Source organism: Suillus subalutaceus, assembly GCF_016647625.1.
Source record: "Suillus subalutaceus strain FC151 chromosome Unknown DFJ58scaffold_2, whole genome shotgun sequence".
NCBI classification, from domain to species: Eukaryota; Fungi; Basidiomycota; class Agaricomycetes; order Boletales; family Suillaceae; genus Suillus; species Suillus subalutaceus.
The window spans coordinates 646408-673791 of record NW_024540251.1 but is presented as its reverse complement, the minus strand read 5'-3'; the positions used below and the strand labels follow the sequence as shown (position 1 = coordinate 673791).

General features: G+C 48.8%; 3 protein-coding genes across 3 annotated transcripts; all 3 read right to left on the bottom strand.

Moving 5' to 3' along the window:
* Positions 1–11988: 11988 nt before the first annotated feature.
* Positions 11989–15676, bottom strand: DFJ58DRAFT_712860 (uncharacterized protein; the record flags this gene model as incomplete). The annotated part of the gene is made up of 13 exons (XM_041383893.1): positions 11989–12432; positions 12480–12806; positions 13001–13066; positions 13123–13302; positions 13350–13446; positions 13494–13651; positions 13706–13907; positions 13957–14153; positions 14213–14398; positions 14453–14671; positions 14722–15021; positions 15068–15072; positions 15460–15676. 13 exons carry the CDS (start codon positions 15674–15676, stop codon positions 11989–11991), a joined length of 2598 nt encoding a protein of 865 aa, XP_041250949.1.
* Positions 15677–17493: 1817 nt separating this feature from the next.
* Positions 17494–17669, bottom strand: DFJ58DRAFT_755361 (uncharacterized protein; the record flags this gene model as incomplete). Its single annotated transcript, XM_041388065.1, has 1 exon — positions 17494–17669. A coding segment is annotated over one exon (159 nt), but the record flags the coding sequence as incomplete, so codon positions are not given.
* A 6250-nt stretch (positions 17670–23919) lies between these two features.
* DFJ58DRAFT_835928 (uncharacterized protein) lies at positions 23920–24965 on the bottom strand (the record flags this gene model as incomplete). The annotated part of the gene is made up of 2 exons (XM_041392262.1): positions 23920–24622; positions 24739–24965. 2 exons carry the CDS (start codon positions 24963–24965, stop codon positions 23920–23922), a joined length of 930 nt encoding a protein of 309 aa, XP_041250947.1.
* Between the last annotated feature and the right edge of the window lie 2419 nt (positions 24966–27384).

Sequence of the window (27384 nt, the reverse complement as noted above, 5' to 3'; positions counted from 1 at the left end):
TAGGTAGACGATGGTAAGCGCTGAGTGGCGGTACCAGACGAACATGGAGTTGACTGATTCTTGAAGCTCAGTATTGTTCTTCTTGTCGATGCAGCATGTGTCCATCCATGCCCAGCAATACCCAGCATCACGAGCGATCTTGCAGAAAGACCGCAGCTTGGCGATGCCACCGAGTCCATTCAGCTCGTACACGACTTTGTCCTGGATGTCGTGTAGCAGCGCCTCCGTCTTTTCCCACCTGTGTGATAGCAGGACGCAGCGGAAGTATGTCGCCACTACGTCTTTGATGTGCTCCATTCGGAGGTTCGAATCCTTCGTTGGAAATAAGATAAGCTCCATGTATTCTGGACTCATTTTGAAGGCATTTATTTGTGCCGTTCTATCGCATAAACGACCCGTAGAGGTGTTGATCAGACGAAGGGGCGCATATTCGAGTTCTCTTTGAATAGCGTCTTCTACTTCGGATGGAGAGACATACTGCTGACGCAGATCTGCAGAACGAGATAGGGATTTCGAGACGATGCAGGGGTGTTCCACGACGTACCTCGTATCTGCGCTTTGGGAGAATCGTCCAACTTGGACAACATGAGTGTGAAGGCCTCGACGGCTTCGAGGTAACGTTGCGCACCACGCAGCGCTGTAAATGTCAACTGATATCCAACGTGGGACGAAGGATTGATTTCGGTGACCTATGCATCGCCGAAGTCAACATGGGCTACGAAAGTGTAGACGCTATCGCACCTTTTGTGCGTCGAGGAGTGCATCCTCCCATAGCATTTGACCTAACTTTGCCTTGCTACGATTTGCAAAGATGACATCGGATGTATAATCCAGGTCGATCGCCCCCGAGTATAGGTCAATAGCCATCTCATACTCGCTCGCAGCGAGGGCGGTATCTCCGTTGATGGCGCAGAGTGCGCTGCATTCTTGCTTGAAATCTGAGAGAAATACAGGTGAGAATGGTAGCCTGCATGACATTGCGGCCTCTACACTTGCCATTGGACCAGTTGAGGTAGTCGGCTTTGGAATTTTCGTCACTCGAAGCCATCATGTATTGGTATGATTTCACGGCATCTTGAAGTTTACCTGCTCGAAGGAATGCATCACACCGTTTCTGGTGTGCAAACAACCAGAAAGATTTGAGATCCCAGCCAAAGAGCTGGACAAGGAACTCAGTTATGAAAAGTGTTTCGGATGTATATTAACGTACCACCACTAAGTCCTCGTACATACAATGAATGGGCGATCTCGATGAGAAAGCGCTGGAGTTGAGAACGGCAATGAAACGCTCAGTGTCCTCGGCGTGACGTGTGCCATCCAAGGCTTTTATTTCGAGTTGTTGAACATGTAGATATGCCTAATGTGCGAGGTTGCAAATGTCAGCGTTATCGATCAAGCGTAGCTGCATGATGCTTACTTCCACGATATGACATGCGTGAGTATCGGCATTTGGACAACCGGCAGCAAGTTCTTTGAGGAGCAGCATTGCCTCTTCATGTTGATCTGCATTGAAGAGGGCAATGGCCTGAAATATGGAATGAAGTAGAGAGTGTGCGAGACAAATGCAACCTACCTTGATCAAGAGCAGAAAATGAATGGTTTGTGAGGCTTGGTCCGTATACATGGATGCAACATCAAATGCTGCCCTCGCGTGTCGTACGCGGCCTTTTCCACAGAGGGCAATACCCTTGGAGATATAGCCTATCAATGAAGGCTGAATGCTGGTGGACTATGTCACCATCAATTAGTCTTTCGTAAGGGGACATGATCAATGTGTATCACTCACCTTGATTGCGTCCTGAAGGGCGCGGTCCCAGTCGTGTTTTCGCGCCATCACGAATGAGCGATTAGCGTAGGAGGTATGATTGTTCACATCGGTGTTGATCTCTTGCGTGAGTAGTTCTTCGGCGGTAGGCAAGTCTCCATCTATGCATGCAGTGCGGGCTGCTGTGATGGCTAGAATCTGCACGAACCATGATCGATTTGTGGTATATGAGTCAAGGATGGAAACGCACCTTTGAATTGATGTCGTTGGGTACTGCCCACTCTGAGATCATATTATCGTCACCACCGCTGAGGATGTGCTTGTTGTCCACAGAGAAAGTGACACAAAATGCCTCAGATGAGTGCTTGAAGATGGCAATGGTTCGACGGTCTGAGAGTCGCCAGAGACGGACATGGTTGTCAGGGTCGGGAGATACGGAGGCGACGAGTGTGCCAGCAGGATTGACGGTGATGGCATTGATATAGTCAGAGTGGCCCGTCCAAGGAACGCCGACCTGCTGCCAGGTCAATGCATCCCATTCGCGTATGGTAGGATCGACGTTAGTGCCGCCTGTGAGAAGGCGTGTACCATCGGGCGTCCACGCGAGTGACTTGTTACATATTCTGTGAGCCTCGAAGGTTACAACGTGTTTCCTCGTGCCCGTATTATAAATTTGGACGTTGTCTTCTGTTGCGATGGCAAGAAGTTCTCCAGATGGTGAATATCGAACACAGTTGACTTGGCTACCACACTCAATTGGGTTTCCTTGTTGCTCCCAGGTTTTGGTGTTCCACAGTTTCGTCATTTTGTCATGCATTGAACCTGTAGCTAGCACTGTTCCATCGGGAGAAAAATCCAGCGAGTGGATCCTATTGGAGTGGGCTTTGATGGGTTGGGTGAGTGGTTCGCCAGTTTCTCCGTGCCAGAAGATGACCTCTCCGCCTGTATCACCGCTTGCTATCAATCGCCCATCTTGTGATACTGCCAATCTTATCACTCCATTGCGATGCCCTTCCATCTTCTTCAACACAACACCTGTCTTCAAGTCCCACAGACGAAGCGTCCTGTCCCACGAGCCCGTAACCATCCGTTGCCCATCAGGGAACACTGCGACTCCATCCATGCGTGCTTCATGGCCTTTGAACTCTCGCAGGGGTGTAGTGATCAGAATGAGCTTCGACATTTTGCTAGAGGTGGATGGTGTTGAGCACGACTTTGGAGGAATTGTGGGTGCGTGTTTTGTGCTGTTCCACTGCCTCAACCTGCCTCATTGGCATAGACGCCCAGGTCACGAGGCCTCCACTTCCATCACTGTTGCAGCAAAAATGCACCCTATTGCCATCCTCGACAGTATGCCCTCCTAGCACTTTGGTAGTGCATACATGCGTCCGACTCTTGTCTCCAAGGCTTCCAGAACGTATCCCATCGCATCCAACCCAGCACTTGATGCTTCCCAGCGCTCGAATCTGACTATCTATATCCTGCACGAGTTCATGAATCTCGTTGTTTTTCATGTGGAGTAGCTACTCAGCACCCACCATGTCACTCCTTCGAACGCATGCATATAGCTTACTGCAATATCACCCCTTCATCCTGCCTCCTTCCAAGATCTGCTCGCGCACCGAATGCAGCCATAGTCATTTCTTCTGGCGTCTCAAACTCGTCACCAATTCTGTCATGAAAGAGCGCTTTACTTCCAGCGCTCTGCTCATGATTCATATCTACTTTGAGCTTTGCGCACTCCTGGCCCACCTGGTTTCAGTTTTCTCATTCGCCTATCCCCTCCCAAGTCCATCGTCGTTGGAATCCCGCACCATACAAGTACCAGTGCAACACGATCGCTAACCTTGGCGAGCCCTCACCGCAGATGCTACTGAGCAATGCGTTTAAAGGACTGTCGTCGATCGTGGGTGTTTGGGAATGTCATCTGCCATGGAATCAATAGTCCCTATACCTGGACCGTCGAGAGACCAAGTGATCTTCACACCAGTTCTTTTCCCAACCTTTCACCTCAATTACCATGTGCTGGGCGCTACGTGATTGATCTTTGATTGACTCATAAGTATTCTCGAATGTCATGTACTATCTCCTTCGTGAATGAGAGTTAGTTCATGCTAACGAGGATGAAACGACGTGGCTGTATAACGATGGGGCCTGCGCCAAAGCCTCTTAGCGCCCGCATGCATATCTCTGTCTGCGGCTCTGTTCTAGCAATATTGCGACGAGCCTACTTGCAGCCCAGTCTTTGGACCATTCGGTATGGGGTGCTGCCTCGCTAACGTCATCTGGGCCCTTCAACAGTAACTCAAACTTCAACGTCGACGGTCGCCTCCATGTTTTCAGTCTGCAACGTGTAGCCTGCAGGGTAAATTCCTATAGACTTCAACTTTAGGCTATGTAGGATGAGTGAGCAACTGATCCCATTCTACTTTGACGGTCTGTACAGTGGCTCCGAGATGGTAGCATGTTTTTGGTTGATAACATTGCAGGGAGAAACTGGGATCGCGGTTCGTGCCATGATATTTAAAAGCAGTTTAGTTGGTAGCGTTCCAACACCTAGTTCTATTCCTGGGGTCACGTTCGTGTCCTCAGGTTATTCGTCACAACCGCGACTAATGGCTTTACCTTGCTTGTCGACTCCTCACCATTACCACCCGCATCTAAACATCACGCCTCTCTCATCCTCTTACTCCCAACCCCAGCTCCTGAACCTCCTCATAACGCGAGTCTGGAGGAGCGCCTCCACAACAGTCACATCTAACACAGGATGGAGTCCGCGAATATAATGAGACAACACAATGCACATCTTAGCATCCACACAGCCGTACGGACCTACACAGCATTCAATTCAAGGAGAGTACTGATAGTGCAGATGACCGACGCATCTTCCAGTTCTAATGAGTCTTACACAGCTGTGAACGCTCCTACGAGTGATTTGTATGACTGCGGGCTAGTTTGGGTTATGTTTCACTTCGGATTAGGAGATGGCGACGAATGAGGCTGCAAAGATGAGAGGTACAGCTTAAAGCCCCATAGTAGGTATATTGTGGCACTCAGGGAGTGTTCACACGGTAAGAACAAGTCGAAGACGAGAGAATAAACTTAAGGATTCAAACAGGGTAACTATCCGAACTAAAATGTATTCAGTCGGGAAAAGATCAACTACTGATACAGCATCTCAATGCGGGTTTATATACTGTAGGGCTACTAATCTCATGTAAGCAAAGGAAGGGGAGAGAAAACGAAAGAACTAAGTGCGTGCTGACGAGGATATTGCTGATGGAGACCAATATCCATCGGAGGCTTTTGCCGAGCGTAACATACGCCCTCCAGGTCCACTCATAGAGGGGACCTTTAATCAAGATGAAGCGAGAGGAATAGTCAATTAGGACCGGGTCGCAGAAGTGAATGCAGCTAAGAGGATGGCGAGGGTGAGCACGTTGGTGACTAACAACCCAACAGAGACAACTCTACCAAAAACATCTTTGTGGGTGATGTCAGGCATGTTGACGGCCTGTTCTAGGTCCAGCTGTTCTGCAGCCGTGATAATCTCTGAGACGTCTGGCCCGGGGTCAGGGACAGGAACGGCAGGCGCGGGAGCAGTAGCAAGGAGCGTGGTGGTGTTATTAGTGGCATCAGCAATTATCTGAGCTGCAGTAGGAAGGGCAGGATGTGGGGCAGGCTTAGGTTGAGGCTGATGAGGCCTTCTACCCTGGTTGAGGGCAAAGGGCTGACCACGCGGGTGACCGCGATGGTCAAGAGTCAAGTTTCAACCATGTGGGTGATAGGGGGCAGCATTCCGAGACCATTCAGCATGGACGAGCTGATCGAAGGCATGAGCCTCCTTACAGGTTGCGAGCTCTTCTGCGAAGGCAAGATGACCATGGTAAGCAGGGGTGTGAGCAGTAGCTCTTCGAGTGGGCTTACTGGCTTGCACCTCAGCACGGAAAAAATGCATGAAAGCATTCAGAGTGTCAGAGTTAGGCTCTCGCTGGTGAGGAGGATGAGTACGTCCTCCTCGTCCTCTAGAGGAATGGCCAGACTGCCCTCACTGGGAGCGAGGAGGTCGGTGAGCATTAGCCAGCTCACCGGGCTCAGATCCAAAGGATGGCTCGTCAATGGACATAGCGTCGGTGGGGATGGGCGAGGCTGAGTGGGACGACATCAAAGGTAGTAGGGATGGAGAGCAGAGGATGGAGGGACTTTGGTTCCATTGGTCGATTAAATAGGTAGATTTGTGATCGCCTAAGCGAGACACAGACCCAAAATCATCGATCATTCGGGTTACAAACCCGAATACGGTCCTCTCAGCCAGCGCAAACGAGTTAATCGAGTGCACGGGGATATTGCTTGATCCTGGTGAAATTTTCTTTGGCAGGTGTGAGACACCTGGGACACCTAGGGCCTCTAGGTATTGAACAAGGGCCTCCAGGCGAGAGACCTGGTGGTAAGGTAACCAGACCTTATCCCCAGTCGAGTACACAACTTCAAAGAGGGCGCCTGATCCCTGGTGATTAGCAATCCTTGCAACTGACCATTCCTCTAGTCGCCCAATATTGGAGACTTGGTCCAATTGGCGTCCCAGGAACCATATGTTGTCATTGGGGACATGCAGGCGCAGGAGGTGAGCATGGAATGCAGGATGGAGACCGCGTTGTTTCAGTTGTGGGGGTAGATCTAACAAGAACGAGTTATTCTTATAATCGGCTAGGATCTTAAACAGACCTATGTACTTGGGTGTGAGTTTGCGCACACGCCCTTTGGGCAGGGAGAGGTTTGCTGTCGAAAGGTACACAAGATCCCCTTTTACAAAGGGTGACTCCATTCGTCTTTCATTGGCCAATGTCGTGCTCTTGACCTGGGCGGCTATTATGGAATCGTGGGCGTCCATGATAGCGTCCTTCATCCATTGCGCGAAAACACGAACCCCGGGAAATTCAGAGTTAGTATTCCAGATTAGCGGTGGTGGTAAGCAACCGTAGTTCAGGAGGAAGGGAGGGTACTTGGTGGTACCTGAGCAAGTGGAGTTTATTGCGAACTCAATTGCAGGTAGCTTGATTGCCCAGTCGCGTTGATTCAGGGAGACCATTTGTCTCAACATCTGAGTGATCGTCCTGTTTGCACGCTCGGTGGCCCCGTTGGATTGAGGGTGGAACGAAGTCAACATCCTGAGCTCGACACCAGTGAGTTCATGGAGCCTCTGCCAGAACGTACTCATGAATAGTGTGTCGTGGTCACTAACTATATTGCTTGGCATTCCATGGTGCTTATACACAAGGCCGAACATTACTTCTGCGACGTCTCTTGCCTTGTAAGTTTGTTTGGTGGCAGCAAGGTGGACCATTGACATGAGATGATCTATAGCGACCAGTATCATATCGAAAACACCTTGAAGGGTTTTGGATTCAGGAAGGGGACCTACAAAGTCTATGCCTATCATCTCCCAGGGACGAGTTGGGACCTCCAACGTTTCAAGTAGGCCATATGGGTGGTGATTGGACGGCTTGGACACTTGACACATTGGGCAAGAGTCACAAAAGGCTTGGACGTCAGAGACCATGCCTTTCCACCAAACATTTTCACGCAGGTAGAGTAGTGTCTTGGACGGGCCGAGGTGTGCTAAGATAGAATGAGCATGGGAGATAATGATCTCCTGCACTTGCCATTGGCCAATCTTAATGTTTGGTATGCAGAGGATCCGTTTTCCCTTTTCTCTCAAGAAGATTAGGCCGTTGCTCACTTCAAAGTTCTTGTAGGCGGCGGGACTTTGTAGAATCTTTGTAAATGATGGGTCCTCATTGTACTTATGTGCAACATGGACGTGGATGTCTGTGTTTGGGTCGCCTAGCATGATAACCTCGGTCAACAGAGGTGGGGACGTGGAAAGTAGGTCTTGGGCGACTCTTGTTGATGTGTCCTTACTCTGTGGGTCCTTGTTTGCCCCTGGTTTTGGGACATCATCGCTTACGTCATCGGTTCTGGACTTCGCCGGCAGGGTTCTTTTGCTGGTTGGATTTTTGGTCACCTTCTCACCCTCCAGTGGTTTAGAGGGGGGTCCACCCACTCTCAAAATCACTTTCTTGATCTTGGTGACAGGTGAGTAGTTCTCCTTGGGTGCACGCGCTGATACCTCACTGGACGCAGGAATGGGAGCTTTAATATCCCGATCTACTGGGTCAGCCTCATGTCCTTGGCCTTCTGGTGGGCCATACTTCGAACCCGAGTGCTCAGCATCCTCGGTTGGTTGACCCACCGAGTCCAAGGGACCATTTTTAAGCGATCTCATGTTGTTCCGGGTGAGTACTTCTGTGGTACCTCTTTTGAGCGATCTCATGTTGTTTGTCGGCTCACTAGCGCTGGCATCCTCAGGCAGTCCTGACGTGGTGACGACCCCGGTGAGTTCACCCACAGGTGAGTTTTTAGCAATCTCATGTCGTTCGCCAGACCATTGACACTGGTCATCTTCGGCAGTTTTGAGATGATGTCAACCCTGGTGAGTTCACCTTCAGGGGGGTTCTTGAGCGATCCCATGTTGTTCACTAGCCCACGCACACTGGCCACCTTCGGCAGTTTTGGGATGATGGATGAGGTGGTTGGTTCACCCTGCATATCACGGTCAAGTGCGCCACTGTCAACAACAGGGGCTGGGGGTGGGGTGGGGACAGCCTTACGGGCTGGGGTCCTTTTCGCAGCTGGCCGGGCAGGGACGACATCACGGCCAGTCTCATTCGTGAGTTGTTCCGCAATTCGTGCCAACCGTCGTGCTTCTGTGGCACCCAGGAAGAGGGGTGAACCTGTATAAACAGGAGCTGTGATGAAATTGAGGAGGAGTGTTGAGGTGCGTCATCCTCCTCAACGCTCACATACTTGCTTGGAGCTCTAACTGTCCCTTTAGGTTCGTTGCTGTACATTCGTGACAGGGCAACAGCAAGGGTATTATCAGACCCGGGGATGTAAGTAATTTTGAAGTCAAATTCACTGAGGGCCTCTAACCACCGGGCTTGTCTAGGTGATAGCTTGTGCTGGGTGGTTAGCCACTCCAGTCCCTTATGATCAGTGAAAATCTGGAATGGAATCCCTATCAGTAAGTAACAGAATTGTTTCAGTGACTCCACAATCGCTAGCAGCTCTTGCTCATGGACGGGATAGTTCTGCTGAGCCGAGTTGAACTTCCCGACCAGAAGGCTACTACTTCTGCCTTTTGTACAGGGTCGCCTTGCGACAGCACTCCACTCGCGCCAGTGAATGAAGCATCGGTGACCAGGTTCACTGGTGATGAGCCGTTGATCCCGGATGGTAGGTCCAAAGCCTTACGTTTAACGTTTCGGTGAGCATTGACACATGCACGGACCAGGTCAAACACCCTTTGATCTGTGGGGGTCCAGTCCCATTTGGTGGTCTGGGCGGCCACTTTGGATAGGTGTTGCATGTGCACACGCACACCCTCACATCCGGCTGCCAGATACCCGACCGACCCTATAAACTGCATCAGCAGCTCTTTTGAGGTCGGTGTTTTCCAGTGTAGGACCTTGTCCACTTTGTGGGGGTCGAGGTGTATGCCCTCGCGGTCAATCACATGTCCCAGGATGGTGAGTTCTTCTTTAAAAAATTGGAGCTTGTGTTCACTCAGGTAGAAGTGGTTGTCTCACAGGGTATCGATCACGATCTTAACGTGGTGGACGTGATCTTTGGCCGAGTCCGAATAAATGACGATGTCATCCAGGTATACATCCATAAAGATCCCTATGTGCGGACTGAAGATATGGTTCATTAGCGATTGGTACATGGCACCTGCGTTACAATCACCGATTTGCATTACATGACTGATCATTGTGCTGTCAGGGGTAGCAAATAACAATTTAGGTACGTTGAAGGATCTTCAACTCAGCTGAGGGTGCAGCTGATATAATTGTTGAAGGGAGGAAAATATGAGTGCGATATGTTCGTCCCTTAGGGGAAGCGGAGAAAGCAAATATCCACTGGTCAACTCTAGGGGGAATGCGCAAAGCGCGTGATAAGGCGAAAGCGCGGGAACAAAGGCGCTATAGGCGCGCGAAGCGCGGGAAAGTCGCGCGTCGAAAAGCGGAACTGGGTGAAAGCGGTATGCGAGCGATAGTGAGATGTTAAGACGTGTACTGAGATGCTGATAAGACAACTGATGCGGATATGGCCACTAGAGCTAACTGCTACTAGGGCTTGCGATGATTTATTCAAAACATAATAAAAACTCGGAGATGGTGACTGTCTATGATGGTGGTGGTCCGTGGTAATGTGTGTTGTGTAAAGTAAAAATGTGTAATGAAAAATGTGTACCAAGTGAAAATAAACATCGTACGATGTTGAAATAAATGATAAATGGAGAAATGCATACCTGGGAACTTGGTTGGACATGGGAAAACACAGTGGGAAGTCAGGCGCCCTATGGCGCTTAGGCGCGGGAAAATTCGCCTAAAGCGCGCGCAAGGTCGCGCAAGTGTCGCCTATGTCGCGCGCGTCGTGCGAACGTCGCGTTTATCGCGCTAGTGTCACGTTGCATGCATAGTATTGTAGACTCGACCTACAGTGCAATATATGCCATTGTGAGGCTACTCAGGATCGAGTCTCTACACCACGCTGCATTATATGCTTGCTGGGCGATTTCGAGTGCCTATGAGTGAGAATGAGTGAACATGTTAAATCAGAAACAAGAGTAAAAGAAACTTACCTTGTGGACCTCATGCATAGGTGCATCTGGTTGAGGGACCATCATTATCCTCATCGCAGTCCCCGTGTCGCTCCCTGCATCGGATGTGCCGTCTTGTTCTGAATCGCCGTCAGATCCAGAACCAGTGTCTTCAACAGCATCAAGCTCTGCGGTGAAGTCTTCAGCATTGTCTTTGAGTGGGGCTCATCGAGGCATGGTGATCTGTACCTGAGAAGGCAGAACAACAAAGGAAAGACAGAACACAATCCAATGCTCACCCAGATTTCAGTTGTTATAGAAAGGTCCCTCGGGTTATTTACGTATAGAGTACTGCTGGACGATTATGTTGCAGCGTCTGATAAGGCTGCATTATTATGTCAAAGAGACACTGCGCTGCATTTGATGTCAACAATCGAGCGCGTGTCAAGTCTATTTAGGCTTATTAGTAAGTTGTTGATGCAGCAATAATGCAAAGATGTACCTTGCTGCACGTAATTGAACGTGCTCAGAGCGTCCACGCCGTCAATGAAAGTGGGATGATGAATCGCCCAAACCTTCTGCTTGGATCCATCTGTAGATCACTCATCACCCATGTTGCTGTATGTCAGAGTATGCAAATGGATTGGGCTCGATTATGAGTAACGTACATGGGAAATGCAGGAGGAAGTACACCCTATCACCAAGGCCCAAATTGAGGCATATCGGCAATGAGAGGTCGAGGCAAAGTTCCCTTACAAGAACATTAATTACATGCGTAACCAGCGGCCATCATTCCAGAAGATTGAGAAGTGTAAGAAGCTAAGTGGCTCTCGCTGCGAGTTCAAAGGGGTGTGGAGACCGCTAGTGTGATGCTGAAACGCTATAGAACTAGATTAGCATTGACAAATGTTATGCGATAATAATCGAGACGAGTGCGAGACAATAAACGATGGATATAGCGATACGATTTAGAAAATGTGTGCGAGACTGAGACTGGGAGACTGGTATGATTGCCTGTGGTAGTGAGTGTACATGGGCTACTTTTATACTTCAAAATACTAAGGGTCAGATATAGCTATGCCGAATCAATTATGTGACAATGGGCACTGAAGGTATTGGTGTCGCTCCTGACAGGGTAGAGTAGACAGAAAGGAAAGAGAGTACGAGAGGAGTGAGCGAGTAGGAATATAAATGGGTATGGTATTAACGAAATGACGAGAGTTGCATAGTGGTTTTGACAGATTCGGACACAGCAAACTGGGAGTAGGGTGACGGTGACGAATAATGAAAGCTGAGGGTCGACAGTGACGAGAGGAAAGGGAGTTGAGGTCCGTGCTGACCAAGGCTGATGGTGCGCTGATGGTGGTTAAGGTAAGTGTTGAAACGGCCATTTCCGGCATCGAACGATTGGTAATCCTTACAGAAGGAATCTGATCCTGACACATCACCTCGACGGATGGTGAGCTGAAGGACTTTGAGCATACTGGACCGAACTAGCTGGCATATCTGTGGAGTAAAAGGCGAGAGCATTCAGAGCGACAAACAAAGGCAGTGTAATATGTCACTGGCGTGCCCGTGTCTTCATGTGAAGAAACATATCACTGTCGATATGATCAACAATGATAAATTCGCCTTGATGGTCACGGTCAGGGAACAAAACAGCACCGCGGATGACAGACGCGAGTGGAACAAATGTAGAGTTTGCTCTAGGAACAGCCTTGACACGAGTGAGCTTGAGTTCACGGTCAATTCTGCGATGAGCACCAGTGCCCGCAGTGTATGGCTGAACCAGTGCAAAATTAAAAGAGCCGTCGATATCTGGGAGATGGCACTTGAACATAAGAATAAGTTTGACGAATGCTGATTGTTCCGGAGTGAGCTGTATGAGCGCACAATCGTAGCGTGGTTGGCCATGGAAACTCGGATTGCACCAAAGGTAATCGGTAGCTTGTTTCCAGTCGACAGTTGATTCATAGTTTACCTTGAGGTAGCGATATTCACAAATCTGGAAGAAAGTCAGTTCTAGACATATGAAAGATACAATCAACATACCTGGAAATTGGCGGGTAGTGTAATCCATCTCCTCAGTTCATATCCATACCCAGGTAAAGATGTATTGAGAAATGTAGAGAACTTCCTACGAAAGTCTTGAAAAGCGCGATCAGCTGGGCTACAGGCGTTCTCGATGTCCTGTATAGATACGAGTTGCTGTGGCGAACCGAGTTTGATATGTCCTTGTGCAACAGCCAGATCTAGATTGTCTTCAGCTGTAGTGCCTAGATCAACTTCATTGTCCTTGTGGTTGCGCTGCTCATCAAATGTGTCGACACGTCCTCTCAACAGGCTGACTGTGAATTTATTTTGGTTGACACGAAGAATCTACGGTATTATTTAATTTGATGTGACACGATGTCAGGTATATAGCTCACCTGTTCAGCCACATTCTTTCCATTCGATTGGCACTCATAAGCCTCTTTCAAAGGGCCGTGAAGCTTTTCATTCGGACGTGTGGTGTAGTTGCGCGCTGCACCTTTCATTCAAATATCATGGGTCGCGTGTTTCCATAAATGAACCTTTGGGAAGTTCCAGTCGAGTCTTAGATCTTCAATGGAAGATTCTGCAGCACATTGGACGTAGTCCTAGAGTGAGATACATATTGCTTAACTTCCGTTTTATCAGAGGAAAGAGACCCTACCTTGAGTGCATTATTGAAAACAAGCAATTCAGCTTCGATTGCGTCCAGAGTGCTCATTGTATGTACATCGAGACCAATATAACTGTCAAGCTGCAGATAGCTGCCGATGAGACGAAGCAGTTGGTTCCCTTCTGGGCTATTACTTTGCTTCAAAATGCTCAATGCTGCGTAGAAAGATTGCTTTATAGCAGTTAGATAGAGCAAAAACAAAACAAAATGATACATACTTTAGATAGATCTTGCATCTTATTGCCATCGCTGAACGACATGTGAATAACGGTGTTGAAATGATTGCAGTCGCGCCACCGAGGGAAATTAGCGACCCTGCGAATGATAAGTGTGAGAGCCACAAAATAGTTCGTGCGACTTACTCCTCTTCGAATAACGATTCTGCCTCGCGTCCCAAGGATTTGAGAATCTTTTTCAATTCGTTGAGTAGGTGCTTCCAAAGTCCCAAATGAAGGGCGTGTAAGCGGTCGAGACTGATTGCATCATGGGGATCAGAGTGCGCGACAATCCATAAGACATTCTGGGTATTACATGATTGATGGATGTAAATTAAATAGAAAGTTATATAGCTTACCTTGACAGCGCGCAATCCGAGCGCCTTCAACAGTTCCTCGCCGCGAGCCTTGCTTTCCTCATAGACATCAAGTGCAGTCATCGCATCCTGCATTGATCGCAATCGAAATGACTTCGAGAGATCATGCAGTTCGTCAAGCGGTACAATGCACACTGGACATGGACACTTGCTATGATGGCCATGAATCAGTGACATCATACACCTACAGGCGCTGTTAGATCAAACATGTATCAGTACAATAAATTACGTACTGTTCTTCATAGTCAGCGGAAAGTATCAATATGATGGGAAATAGCCAACGTAGGACCTGGTCGAAGCACTTGTACGAATATCCCGTTTTTGAGTACTGCGCGACCAGTTCCAGGAACTTCACAAACGACTCGTGCCATACGACATGCTTCAAATTGGTGAAACTTTTCTTGCCTTCCTCGCTTGCGTCCTCAGAAACCTGTGATTATTACATTTGTTAATTATTAATATAAACAAGGTGTTATTTGATGAACTTACGATAGGCAGCAGACCAATAACACGACCGCCGCCGATACCCTCACCATTCCGAATTCCTACTGGTAAATTTGCACAACGTACCACAACAGGATACCCTTTAACGGTACCGTGTGATGAGAGTCTCGTCTTGTCGGCGTACACTATGAAGCAAAGGGGGGCAGCAACGAGATCATGCGGAAGATTAGACTAATATCAGTTTACATCAGTGAGTGACATACTCATGAAACAATTGTTACGTACCTGGATGTCCCACCAATGATCGGCTGTCCATGGCTCATCATAGAACTGCTCGAATTCCGTACCGTTATGCTTATAAACGCGTTGTGCGTCCCAAACAAAATGTGGCGCGAGTAAGGGGTTTTCTAATAAATCAAGGGCCCATTCCCATATGGGCAAAGCATGGACCTCATATACACGCTCCTCTCGTTTGTATGGCACAGTGATGTCGTGTTTTGTAAACTAAACGATTTTCTATAACACAGCATTTCAAAAAAGAATCAGTAACATACCGGCGACACCTGAGTGGTAGCGCTACACAATACATTGCGAAAATCAGTATCATTCTTCAGCGTGATTCTAACCTGGCCTGTCGCAATGCGGGCAATCAGAGATAGTAGTCCATCGATTTGTGACTTGTTGAGGGAAGCATCAAGTGTGATTTCCGCAAACTCGAAGTCGCCTTGTGAGGAGAAAGGGCGCCATGGTTCTTCATCAACAGGAAGCCCTTCAGTAGTATCATGTACATCAACACGAAATTCGTTGAACGCTTGGTGCAATGGTTCACGACCACTCGACGGGTGATATTCCGTCTTGAATTCAAGGGGCCGCTGAATAGACGCTACAGGTTCAACAGACCCTGCCTGACTGAAAACTGTACAGGGCGATCAGTTAGTAAAGTTACAAATGATCAATACAAAAAATATACTCGGACTTACCTGGGATTTCAACACTCTCATAGTAGGGCTCGACATTGTCCAGATCAATATCCATGGGATCAGCCAGAAAAGATGCAACTACGAGTGAGTGATATTAGAGGCACACAGAGAGCGAAGAACAAGTAGAAGTACCAGGAGGAATGGAAGAATCTTCGTTTGTGGTGGACTGACCATTATTGCCGGCGCTCTGTGATGGGCCAGCCATTGTTTCAGGAAGCCTCATCAATTTACGAGCCTTCCTTAGAGCTAGATGTTGCCTCGATATTAGATACATACTGGCCAGTGATTGATTGGTAGATAGAATCAACTCACCTCGTTGCTGGTCCTTTTGATACTCGAGACCAAATGTCTCCTGTTCCCTCTCGACATTCACATGCTTCTTGCATGTTGCTTCATGCTTCTTGAAGCCCTGGGGCTTGAACTTTCTGTCACAGTGAGGACATGAGAGCCGCCCTGTAAGTGTTTCTTCTGTATAGTTATACTTGCCTCTAGATGGCACTGCAGCCGCTGCAGTACGAGACGGAGCCATAATAAATTGGATGCGACGACAGTGATAGAGCTTGGTGTGGGCAAAACAAAATGTCTGAATTCTGGTATCAATATGAGGGACCGTAACGCTTAGCATATGTCTTAGAATTGTTCCTACATGCAAGGTAATGGTGTTCTCACGATCACAAGACCTTTAAATTGTCTCACGAAGCCTTGAAAGGTATCTTATAATGTGCCTTTTAACGCATGTGATCAAACTTGTAAGCCGGCAAATCCAACACCCTTACATAAGCATAACCCTAACCCTAAAAACGGCCAAACCTTCGACTTGAAAATTTTCAACAGTTGAGATTGAGAGACTGAAGAAAGATTAGTGACGAGTTTGTTATTAGTACATGTAGTAACACTATATACTGGTGCATTAGGCCTTTCTCAGTGCCTCCTTAACAGAGTCCGAGCTGAGTTTCCGGTGTAATGCTTTGGCCTTCCAGCACCTTTTGACCTTCGTCTTTCCCCTTCGGCAGCAGTATTCTGTGCTTGAAAGAGGATTTCTGAGAATGTGAGAAGTGCTGCTTCATCCTGTATATCTCCCTCTTCTTCCACACTGAACTCCATATCATCTTCAGAATCACTGCAGCTGGAGTCCTCCTCAGAGTCAGAGACATCTTCGACTGTGGCTTTGCGGGACTTGGAAAGTGCAGACTGAATATTTCTGAGACGAGCCTTATTAGCTTTAGACTTTACACCCATCGAGAGATGCTTTATGTGTGTAATATCACTGATTTTTGCTGCCTTCTCCTCCTCGGTCCTGCCCAGGCACATATCACGTGATGTATTATATAAGCGGCCAAATGTTGGTGTGCCGAAAACTTTAAAATCATTCCCTTGCATCCCATGGCCTTATAAACCACTTTCTGACTTTATAGAACAAAATTTTTCGGAGGATGAAAATCTCCTCCAGTTTTGAATATTTTTTATTTCTGCTTCCTGGCAATTCAATTTATGCTACTCATAGATAGTTCCTAGGATCCATATACATTAGAAACAAATATATGTGTCCATAATTTGAGCAATGGCGAGGCTCTCAATGTGCTGATGTAAGCGGTGCTGGATAAGAGTGACGCCTATCTTAGTACTGTCTATGGCAGGTGAGGAGCTTTCCCTTGCTATCACTGCGTGCCATTTTGGGGATGCTTTCAACACAGATGCCGTTTGTTATATCTGGTCTATGCAGTGAGTCCTTCGTACCAATCGGGCTGTCTGTGGTTATGAATATATGCTCTTCGCAGGCGAGCATAACATTACTTCGCGGGGAGGGCCACTGGTGCGCATTGTCGAGGAAGTGGTGAACGCTCGACACTTGCACATGCCCAGCTCTCATGTATTACCTGATATTGTAGGTAGTGTCCACCATAGGGCCCCGCCCCACAGGACAATAAACAAGGATCCAAAATAAAAATAAAAATTGTATTACCTGTCGATTCAAGTTGTTGGTCATGACCATTTTGTTGTGAGCCTACAGAGAGAGACAAGTAACCAGCGTACTGACAGCATTTGGTAGTGTGATGCAATCCAGTCCATCGTTGCACGAGGATTGATTGTCAGGCAGGCTTTTCATTTTGTGTGCTTACCTCGACGTTGGCATGAACAGCTCGACTGTGGTAAGCTCGGGTTCACCTGCTTGGTCATTGTTTGAATTATGTGCCATGCTCAATCTCATAAACCGTCATTGCAGGTGTATTTGGAAAACTAGATCACTCGGGCTATCGATCTCGGAAGGTGGTATGATGATAAACGCCCTCCCGGACTGTCTCCATGGCAGCTGAGGAGGAACAAGGTGTGAGATTGTTGAAAGGATCCACACAGCTACAGTATCTCTAGTGTCCTGATGTCCATCATGTAGGTGATAGAAGTCATGTCTTTAACTTGTGCAATGATATCATGATCCGACGCAATCCTCTTGAATTCTCCATTGCGCTGCCGCGCTAGCAAAAACGCACCAAAAGGCTGTCCAAGGCGAACAATCAATCGCAATGCTCGCGAGTGAGAATCCGAATGAATCGACTCAGTTTGTGCGGGGAGTGAATCGTGCGACGGAGATTCGGGCACAGACCAATCTTCTACATTATGTGTATCGTCCGCAGGGTCATGCAACTCAAGGAGATCGCGACTCCATGGACGGACAAGCAAGATTGTCTGCCAGGGGAGCGCCGGCCTTGCAGGCGAGAATGGGATCAATCTGTCTGCCGTGGTGATCTCCAGGTCATGAAGTCCGTCTGACTTGAGTGCATACGCATATGTGTCCTGGTCTCGTCCTTGTCTCCGCCTTGCTTCTGTGATTGGGAATACGATGCAAGGCAGATGCAACCGGCGATGCGCGAAACGGGGAGCGCTCAGGTGGTCGAGTGTCTGATACAATTCCAAAGCCGACTCTAGAGCCACAACACCTCGCAGCGAGGAGACTGATGTCTGAATCTCATCTTCGGATAGAGATGGCAGCCTGCACGGTGGAGCTTCGTATGAAATAATGTCGGCTGGTAGACAACTATTAAAATCTGATGACTTTCCGACCCAATCCAGGGCAGTAATATCGCCCGACTGAGCTACGATTTCCTGCAGGAGTCGCCCGAGTGCATTCTGCTTCTTCTCGCCATAATCAACACGTAGGCGGACGCCAAAAACGCCTGATAACGAGTATGCGATATCTTCTTGCAACGTGGTAATACGTGTCGACGCCCACTGAAGTTTCTCCCGGGCGTCTCTCATCCCGGGACGGAAGGCTATGACAGCTAGTCGATCTATGCCTGTTGCGTCCTCCAATTCCTGCATGATCGCGACGGAATCCTTGTGGTTGGGAGTGCGATCGTCGAGATAAAGAGTCCAATCCTTCTGAAAGAAGAGAATGACTTTAGGAGCAAGGAATTCTTGAACCGTCCATCCACGGGTGTTCCAAGCGCTATTTGCCAGTGCGCCGGATTTTGACGAAGGTGGAACATCCGAGAGGTATACGACTGTGACCGCAGAATGGTGATACCAGTCGAACATGGACTTGACCGATGCTTGAAGCTCAACATCGTTATTCTTATCAATACAGCATCTATCGCTCCATGCCCAGCGATACCCCAAATCACGAGCAGTTTTGCAGAAGAACTGCAATTTCGTGATGCCGCCAACCGGATCCAACTTGTAGACGACCCTGCCCTTGATATCCTGCAGCAGCGGCTCCTTGCCTTCCCACCTGTGCGACAGCATAGCATATTGGAAGTACGTCCCCACCACTTCTTCGACGTGTTGCATTCGGAGGTCTGGATGGGCAATAATTTTTGAAACGAGCTCCTTGTACTCTAGGCTCGCTTTGAAGATGCGGATCTGCGCCTCTCGATCGCATAAGAGACCGGTGGTGGTGTCGAGTACACGCATCGGAGCATTGTCGAATTGAGCATCAATGCGCTTTCGAATAGCACGGTCTGCTTCGGATGGACTGAGATACTGCTGGCGCAACTCTGCAGAAACAGTTAAAGTATGGTGACGTATAAGGTATTGGGGCTTACTTCGTGTCTCGGTGTCGGGGGTATTATCCAATTTTGAGAGCATCGTTTGGAAGGTCGCAATAGCTTCATCATAGCGTTGTGCACCATGAAATGCTGCATGCTTCAACTTGTATCCAACATGAGACGAAGGGTTGAGTTGGATGACCTGTGTATCACCACAATGAGCATAGGTGAAGAAACAATAAATGCTATCGCACCTTCTGCGCATCGAGAAGTGCGTCCATCCATAGCCTTTTCCCCAACTTTGCCTCACTGCGATTTGCAAAGGCAGCATCGGATAAAGAAGTGAGGTTGATCACCGCCGAGTATAGGTCAATAGCCCTGTCAAAATCGCTTGCAGCGAGGGCATCATCTCCGCTGATAAGAAAGGGCGCACTGCATTCTTCCGTGAACGCTGAGTGAAATGGGAGTGAGGATTGTAGCCTGCGCGACATTACGGACTTCGGACTTGCCGTTGGACCAGTCAAGGCAGTTGGCCTTCGTATATTCATCACTCAATAGCATCATGTATCGGTACGATTTCACGGCATCTTGAAGTTTACCTGCCCGAAGGAGTGCATCACACCGTTTCTGGTGTACAGTGAGCCACAATGATTTGAGGTCCCAGCCGAAGAGCTGGACAAGGGACTAAGTTATTAAAAGTATTTCGGACGTCTATCAACGTACCACCACCAAGTCCTCGTATATCTCATGAATGTCCGATCTCGATGATAGATTGCTGGAGTGGAGAGCGGCAGTGAAATGGTCAGCGGCTTCGTCGTGACGTGCGCCATCCAAGGCTTTTATTCCGAGTTGAACAAGTAGATATGCCTAATGTGCGAGTTGCAAAGATAAGTGTTGATGATAAAGCGTGGATGACACTTACTTGCACGATACGACACGCGAGAGTATCGGCATTCGGACAACCGGCGGCGAGTTCTTTGAGGAGTAAGTTTGCCTCTTCATGTTGATCTGCATTGAAGAGCGCGATGGACTGAAATACAAAATGAAGCAGAGAATATGCAAGGCAACTGTAACACACCTTGATCAAGAGCAGGAAATGAATGGTTTCTGAATCTTGGTTAGTGTACATGGATGCAACATCAAATGCTGCCCTCGCATCCCGGACATGGCCTTTTCCACAGAGGGCAATACCTTTGGAGATATAGCCTGTCAATGAGGGCTGAATGCGGATGGACTATGTCGTCATCAAGTTAGGTTGTTGTAAGACGGCCATGATCACTGCGCAGTATAGCTCACCTTTATTGCATCCTGAAGAGCGTGGTCCCAGTCGTGTTTTCGAGCCATAACAAACGAGCGATGGGCGTAGGAAGTATGGTTGTTCGCATCGGTGCTGACATCTTGTGTGAGTAGTCCTTCAGCGGTAGATAAGTCTCCATCTATGCATGCAACGCGGGCTGTCGTGATGTCCAAGATCTGCACGAATCATGCTCGGTTTTTGGTATATGAGTCAAGGACAGAAACGTGCCTTTGGATGAATGCCCTGAGGTACTGCCAGTGCCCACTCCGAGATCATCTTATCTTTACCTCCGCTGAAGATGTGTTTGCCATCCACCGAGAATGTGATGCATTCCGTGAGAGATGAGTGCTCGAAGATGGCAACAGTTTGTCGATCTGAGAGCCGCCAGAGACGGACATGTTGGTCATCAGATGCGGAGGCGACGAGTGTGCCAGTAGGATGAATGGCAATGGCATTGATGTGGTCAGAGTGGCCGGTTGAAGGAACGCCGACCGGCTGCCAGGTCAATGCATCCCATTCGCGTATGGTAGGATCGTCCTTATTGCCTCCTGTGAGAAGGCGTGTGCCATCGGGCGTCCACGCGAGTGACAAGTTGCGCGATTTATGAGCTTTAAAGGATGCGACACGTTGCCTCGGAGTCATGCCTGTATTATAAATTTGGATGTTGTCGTATGTTGCGATGGCAAGAAGTTCTCCGGACGGCGAATACCGTACGCAGAAGACATGTGGACCACACCTGATTGGATTTCCCTCGTTGCTCCCAGGTGTTGGTGTTCCACAGTTTCATCATTCCGTCATATGCATATGAACCAGTGGCCAGCGCTGTTCCATCTGGAGAAAAATCTAGCGAGGTGACATAATGAGAGTGAGCTTTGAAAGGTTGGGTAAGGAATTCGCCGGTTTCTCCGTGCCAGATAATGACCTCTCCACCAGCATCACCGCTTGCTATCAATTGCCCATCTCGCGATACCGCCAATCCCACCACCCCATTGGTATGCCCCTCCATCTTCTTCAACACAACACCTGTCTTCAAATCCCACAGACGAAGCGTCTTGTCCTCCGAGCCCGTAACCATCCGACGTTTATCGGGAAATACTGCGACTGCCATTATGTCTTGTTCATGGCCTTTGAACTCTCGCAGGGGTGTAGTGATTGGAACGAGCTTCGACATTTTACTGGAGCTTGATAGCATTGAGCACGGTCGAGGTCGGTTTTGGTGCGGTTTAAAATATACGTCACTGCATTCACCTGTCATCTCGTTTCAATAGACGCCCGGACACTTACTGTTCGTCTCCACGCATCCACCACCATTGCCATACCAGCCGTCCTCGACAGTATACCCTCCCAGCGCCTCAGTGCATACATGTGTCCGACTCTTGTCTTCAAAGCTTGCAGAAACGTATCCCATCGCCGCATCCAATTGAGCAGTCGGTGCTTCAAGTTCCCGGCACTCGAATCTATCTGCATGACCACATGAATATCGTTGTTTTTCGTGTCGAGCAGCTATTCTAGCACTCACCATGTCACTCCTTCGAACGCATGCATATAGCTTACTGCAATATCACCCCTTCATCGCGTCGACTCCCAAGACCTGCTTGTGCATCAGATGCAGCCGAAGTTCTCTTCTGGCGTCTCAAACACCAATTCTGTGATTGAGAAGTACTTTGCTTCCAGCGCCCTGCTCATTATTCAGCTCTAATTTGAGCTTCGCCCACTCCCAGCCCAACTGGTTTCAGTTTTTTTTTTTTCATTCGCCAATCCCCTCCTAAGTCCATCATTGGAAACCCGCACTGCACAAGTACCAGTGCAACATGGTCGCTAACCTCGGCGAGCCCTAACCACAGATGCTACCGAGCCATATATTCAAAGGACTGTGATCGCGGGTTGCAGCCCAGTACTTGGGCCTCGAAATTTTCCCGTTACTGTCTGTACCCCAACCACCAGGAACAACAAAATAACCACCCCCGTCACCCTCATCCTGACTCGTCCTCTTACTCCCAATCCCAGTTCCTAAACCTTGCCATATCGAGTTTCCGTACGAATAACTCCACAACATTCACAGCCACTCAGGACAGACGTCACAAAGGTCACGAAATCAATCTTAGTAACCCCTGATACAACCATCCATAGGTCAAAACATATCACCTAGCGGAGAACAAAGGACTCGGACTCGCCTGCACGACCGTATCAACACGCAGGATCTTCTAATTGTACCGGTTGATACAAATTGTCACTGTGTTTCAGTAATTATTTGCTGTCTGGGCTTGACCCGTTCCACAGGAGATTGTTGTGAGCGTAAAATGACTCAGATGAGCGAAGGACTCGTGGCCGGATTTTTATCACACTCACTGGCAATATGACGGGAAAACAACAGAAGCCGCCCCGAGATGATATTCCACCTCGTATGTTAGTAGTCAAAGGGGACATGCTGCATGACCGTCTCGTCAATAGGCGCACGATAAATGAAGATAGAAGATAGTAGTTCCTTCTCACAATTTAAAGAAGCTAATAGAAGTGGTTGCAGGTTGTTCTTGCCTTGCTGACTTTTTTCCCTCGGTCTTTAACTACGACATTGTCGTGTAGTATCCCAGAGTTGCGGTTCGTTGGCCATGGAATCCTCCAGTGATAATCAAAAATCATGCAATACATTGGCCATGACCGATTTCTCGGTGATTCTACAATTCAATGGGTAACCCAAACATTAACGAGGGGTCGCCAGGCATGTTTCGAACACTTTCGTGGATGTCGTCGTTGGTAATGGGATTCAAGGCGAGGAGGTTTGTGTTGTTTGAAAGTACACCAACAATCGTCAAGAAGCTACAACGGGATTCCTGTTTGAAGAAAGGAACATAAATGGCCAATTTCCAAGGGGAGATGTGAGAAGGTTAAAGGGCAATATCAACAGTGTTTGTGGTTCTCAATCATAACATGTATACCGGCCGTCACTTCTGTCTACCTGAACAAGCTATGCAGACAGGGGTGGCCGAGGATATACAGACAATTGATAAATGGCATGGGACGAGCCTGTGTATCTTCGTTGGAATTATGCGGAAATTGAAGAAGACGAGAACTTCTTACTTGTGGACTTGGATGACGAGTCGACTCGGACATGGAAATGGGATGAACAAACTGACAAGTATAATATGAGCTGTATGTATAGAAGATCTAACGTACGTCATACTTCAGCACCAGCAAAACCTGTTCCGTATATCAGTCTGGCGATGAAACGAAGGAAGACTAGTACACACCTTTCATTGAAAAACCATTCGACATCTCGCGTCTCCCCTCTACCATACCATTTAATCATTGGCAATCCACGTGTTCGTTCGTACTTCTTCCCATCTTCATTTCCCTCTCCCTCTGCCAGACCATCCAAGTCCCTTGGTAAGTTCCATACCTCCACCTTTTCTAGCCCTGCGCTCCGGGCTGCTTCTTTGATCTTTTCAAGCAGCCCCGGAAACGTTTCTCTCGTCGCAGCCAGGCGTGTCACGATCAACGTCGGCGTAGACCACATATTCGCAGCCACGTTGCATACGTCGCCCACCTCTCATCACCAGTGATTTCCTTTCTTATTCCCCACACCTTCAGTGGGACCGCATGTCCAGATACGAGCAGCGAGCGCACCACTTGGAACGAACCAACACCCCTGTCTGGCAGAGCCGATACAAATGCCGTGGTACTCGGCGTCTCATACGAGGTATCAGACCTCGGCGTGCCCTCCAAGCTATTCTTGATGAATTCCGCGTCTTCTGTCCACATCTCGTCCAAATACCCTTCCTCCACCCACTTCCATCCAGGTGACTCCTCAACCCTCCTCGGAGCTTTCTCCATCTGACCTCTGACCTCCCATGCCCAAGACCACGGCGCCCTAACCTCCCACCCACCGCCCTTACCCTCTGCCTGTACCCCCGCATCCCCGTAAAAGTCCTCCCCCACCGCACTGTACAATACCGAAAACGCAGCTCCACCCGCACCGTCTACTTTGGGTGGCGGCACACCCCACTCCTTTGGAAACTCTACAAAATCATCACAGGAAGATATCACCCAGTGCAAGAGGCGCATCATATGCTGCCCGTATCCTTTCCTCCGCTTCACCTCGGGTGTGTACACGCTAGCGATCCCATAGCACGGCGCCTCATTTACTTTGTTTGGGCCATCGGGGGAAGGATATGCGACAAGCCCTGTGCGTTTGTACCTGGATTACAGTGAGCACGACCCGGATTGCCATTCGGATCCAGTTGGCTTACGTCTCGCACGCACACATAAAATCAAGCGTCGTGGGGTCGGTCTCTTGGCGCAAGTACCCTTTACCATATGATTGTAAGATAATTCTGATCGATCTCAATTCCAAGGTCATACCAGGTAGTCATCCTTCCATCTCGCGCGTGTTCCATTTCGTCCATACGTTTGTAATGTTGGAGGTATTGCTCAAGTGTGGTACTACCGCCCCAGTGAGGCCATGTACGCTCGCGCGTCTCCAGCACTTGTGCAGGCGTTGCTGGGTATAGCGAGAGTGCGGCGAGATCATGGGAAGGCATGAAGGAGGAAGACAAGTATATCTGATCAAGCTGTGCTTTCGTCTAACTGGATGGAGGGGCCCCTTGATCCGATGTGCTTGATCAATCTATTAGTGTCCCACCTCGATCTTATTACTTCCGCTGCTTTTCCACCACAACCCGAGCTGCCAGCAAGATATATGTTCCTGCCTTGATCGAAGCGAGTACTGTTGCACGAAGTCAAGTAGAAAGGGAAAGTCAATCAGGCCTAGGGGGCCTTTGAATGAATCAAGCTTTAGGAGGTGGTCGTGAACGCAGGATGGCGGGACATATAGGACTGAGAAGTACTGCCTAATGCATAGGTCTGCATTGAAGGAGGGTATAGATATCTGGGCATGCATTTACGTGGTAACAGTGCGGATATTATTGTGAAAGCACAAACGAATATTGGTCAGAGATGTCTGGCCTTAAAACACAGCTAGAGTATTTCTACGGTACCGATGTCCATGTTATCAATGGAAGCAATGTCTTTGATTTGTACAATGATGTCATGGTCCGACGCGATCCTCTTGTATTCTCCGCCACGTTGCTGCGCTAGCAAAAATGCGTCGAAAGGCTGTCCGAGGCGAACCATCAACTGCAACGCTCGTGAGCCAGGGTGCTCTTCAACAGGCAAACCGCCGGGGTAACTTGTCAGAGTCGTCCATTTGGGAGTGGTCCGTTGGGGACCCGGGCTCGGTCCAATCTCCTATGCTCTCCATATCGGCTGTGAAGTCAGGCTCCTCTGCAAAGTCAGGTATTCTGAGGAGATACCGATCCCATGGGCGGACAAGTAAGAACGTCTGCCGAATTGGCTTTGCCCGCGAGAACTGAACTAGGGTCTCTTCAGTGGTGATCAGCAGGTCGTGAAGTCCGTCTGCCTTGATTGCATGCGTAATGGGGGCTAGACCGCGCCTCCGTCTAACTTCCGTGACTCGGAATGAAATGCAAGGCAGATGGAGTCTGCAGTTTGCGAAGCGAGGAGCTCTTAGCTGTTCAAGCTGGTCATAAAATTTCAATGCTAGATCTGTGGGGACGACTTGTTGCAGCGAAGAGACTTGTGTGTGAATATCATCTTCGGACAAAGATGGAAGGATGCGTGGAGGAGTGGCGTAAGAGGTGATATGGGCTGGAAGACAGCTATTGAACTCGGAAGATTGTCCGATCCAGTCGAGGACAGTGATGTCGCCCGACCGAGCCACGATCTCCTGCAGGAGCCGCCCGAGCGCGTTCTGCCTCTTCTCGCCATAGATTACAGGTAAGTGGACATCGAAGATACCAAACAAAGAGTATGCAATGTCTTCTTGCAATGTAGTGACGCGTGACGATGCCCATTGAAGCTTCTGTCGTGCATCGCTCATCCCTGGACGGAAGGATATCAGGGCCCGTGCATCTATGCCCGTCGCATCCTCCCATTCCTTCATTATTGCTGGGGACTCTTTGTGGTTGGGAGAGCGATCGCCGAGATATAACGACCAATCCTTCTGATAAAAGATGACAACTTTCGGAGCGACGAATTCTTGAAAGGTCCATGCTCGTTGGTTCCACACACTCCTCGCCAGTGCACCGGGCTGGGATGAAGGAGGGACATCGCCTAGGTAGACGATGGTAAGCGCTGAGTGGCGATACCAGACGAACATGGAGTTGACCGATTCTTGAAGCTCAGTATTGCTCCTCTTGTCGATGCAGCATGTGTCCATCCATACCCATCCATACCCAGCATCACGAGCGATTTTGCAGAAAGATTGCAGTTTCGCGATGCCACCAAGTCCATTCAACTCGTACACGACTTTGTTCTGGATGTCGTGCAGAAGCGCCTCCGTCTCTTCCCACCTGTGTGATAGCAGGACGCAGCGGAAGTACGTCCCCACTACGTCTTTGATGCGCTCCATTTCGAGGTCTGAATGCTTCGTTGTGAATGACAAAAGCTCCTTGTACTTTGCACTCGTTTTGAAGGCGTGTAATTGTGCCGCTCTGTCGCACAAAAGACCCGTGGAGGTGTCAAGTAGACGTAGCGGGGCATACTCGAGTTCGATCCAAACAGCTCTTTGAATAACGTCTTCTGCTTGGGATGGAAAGACATACTGCTGACGCAGTTCTGCAGAACGAGATAGACATTTCGAGACGATGCAGGAGTATTCCATGGCTTACCTCGTACCTGCGCGTCGGGAATATCGTCCAACTTGGACAACATGATCTTGAAGGCCTCGATGGCTTCGTCGTAACGTTGCGCGCCGCGCAGCGCTGTATGTGTCAACTCGTATCCAACGTGAGACGAAGGATTGAGTTCGGTGACCTATGCATCGCCGAGGTCAACATGGGCAACGAAAACATAGACGCCAACACACCTTTTGCGCGTCGAGGAGTGCGTCCTCCCATAGCATTTTACCTAACTTTGCCTTGCTGCGATTTGCAAATATGA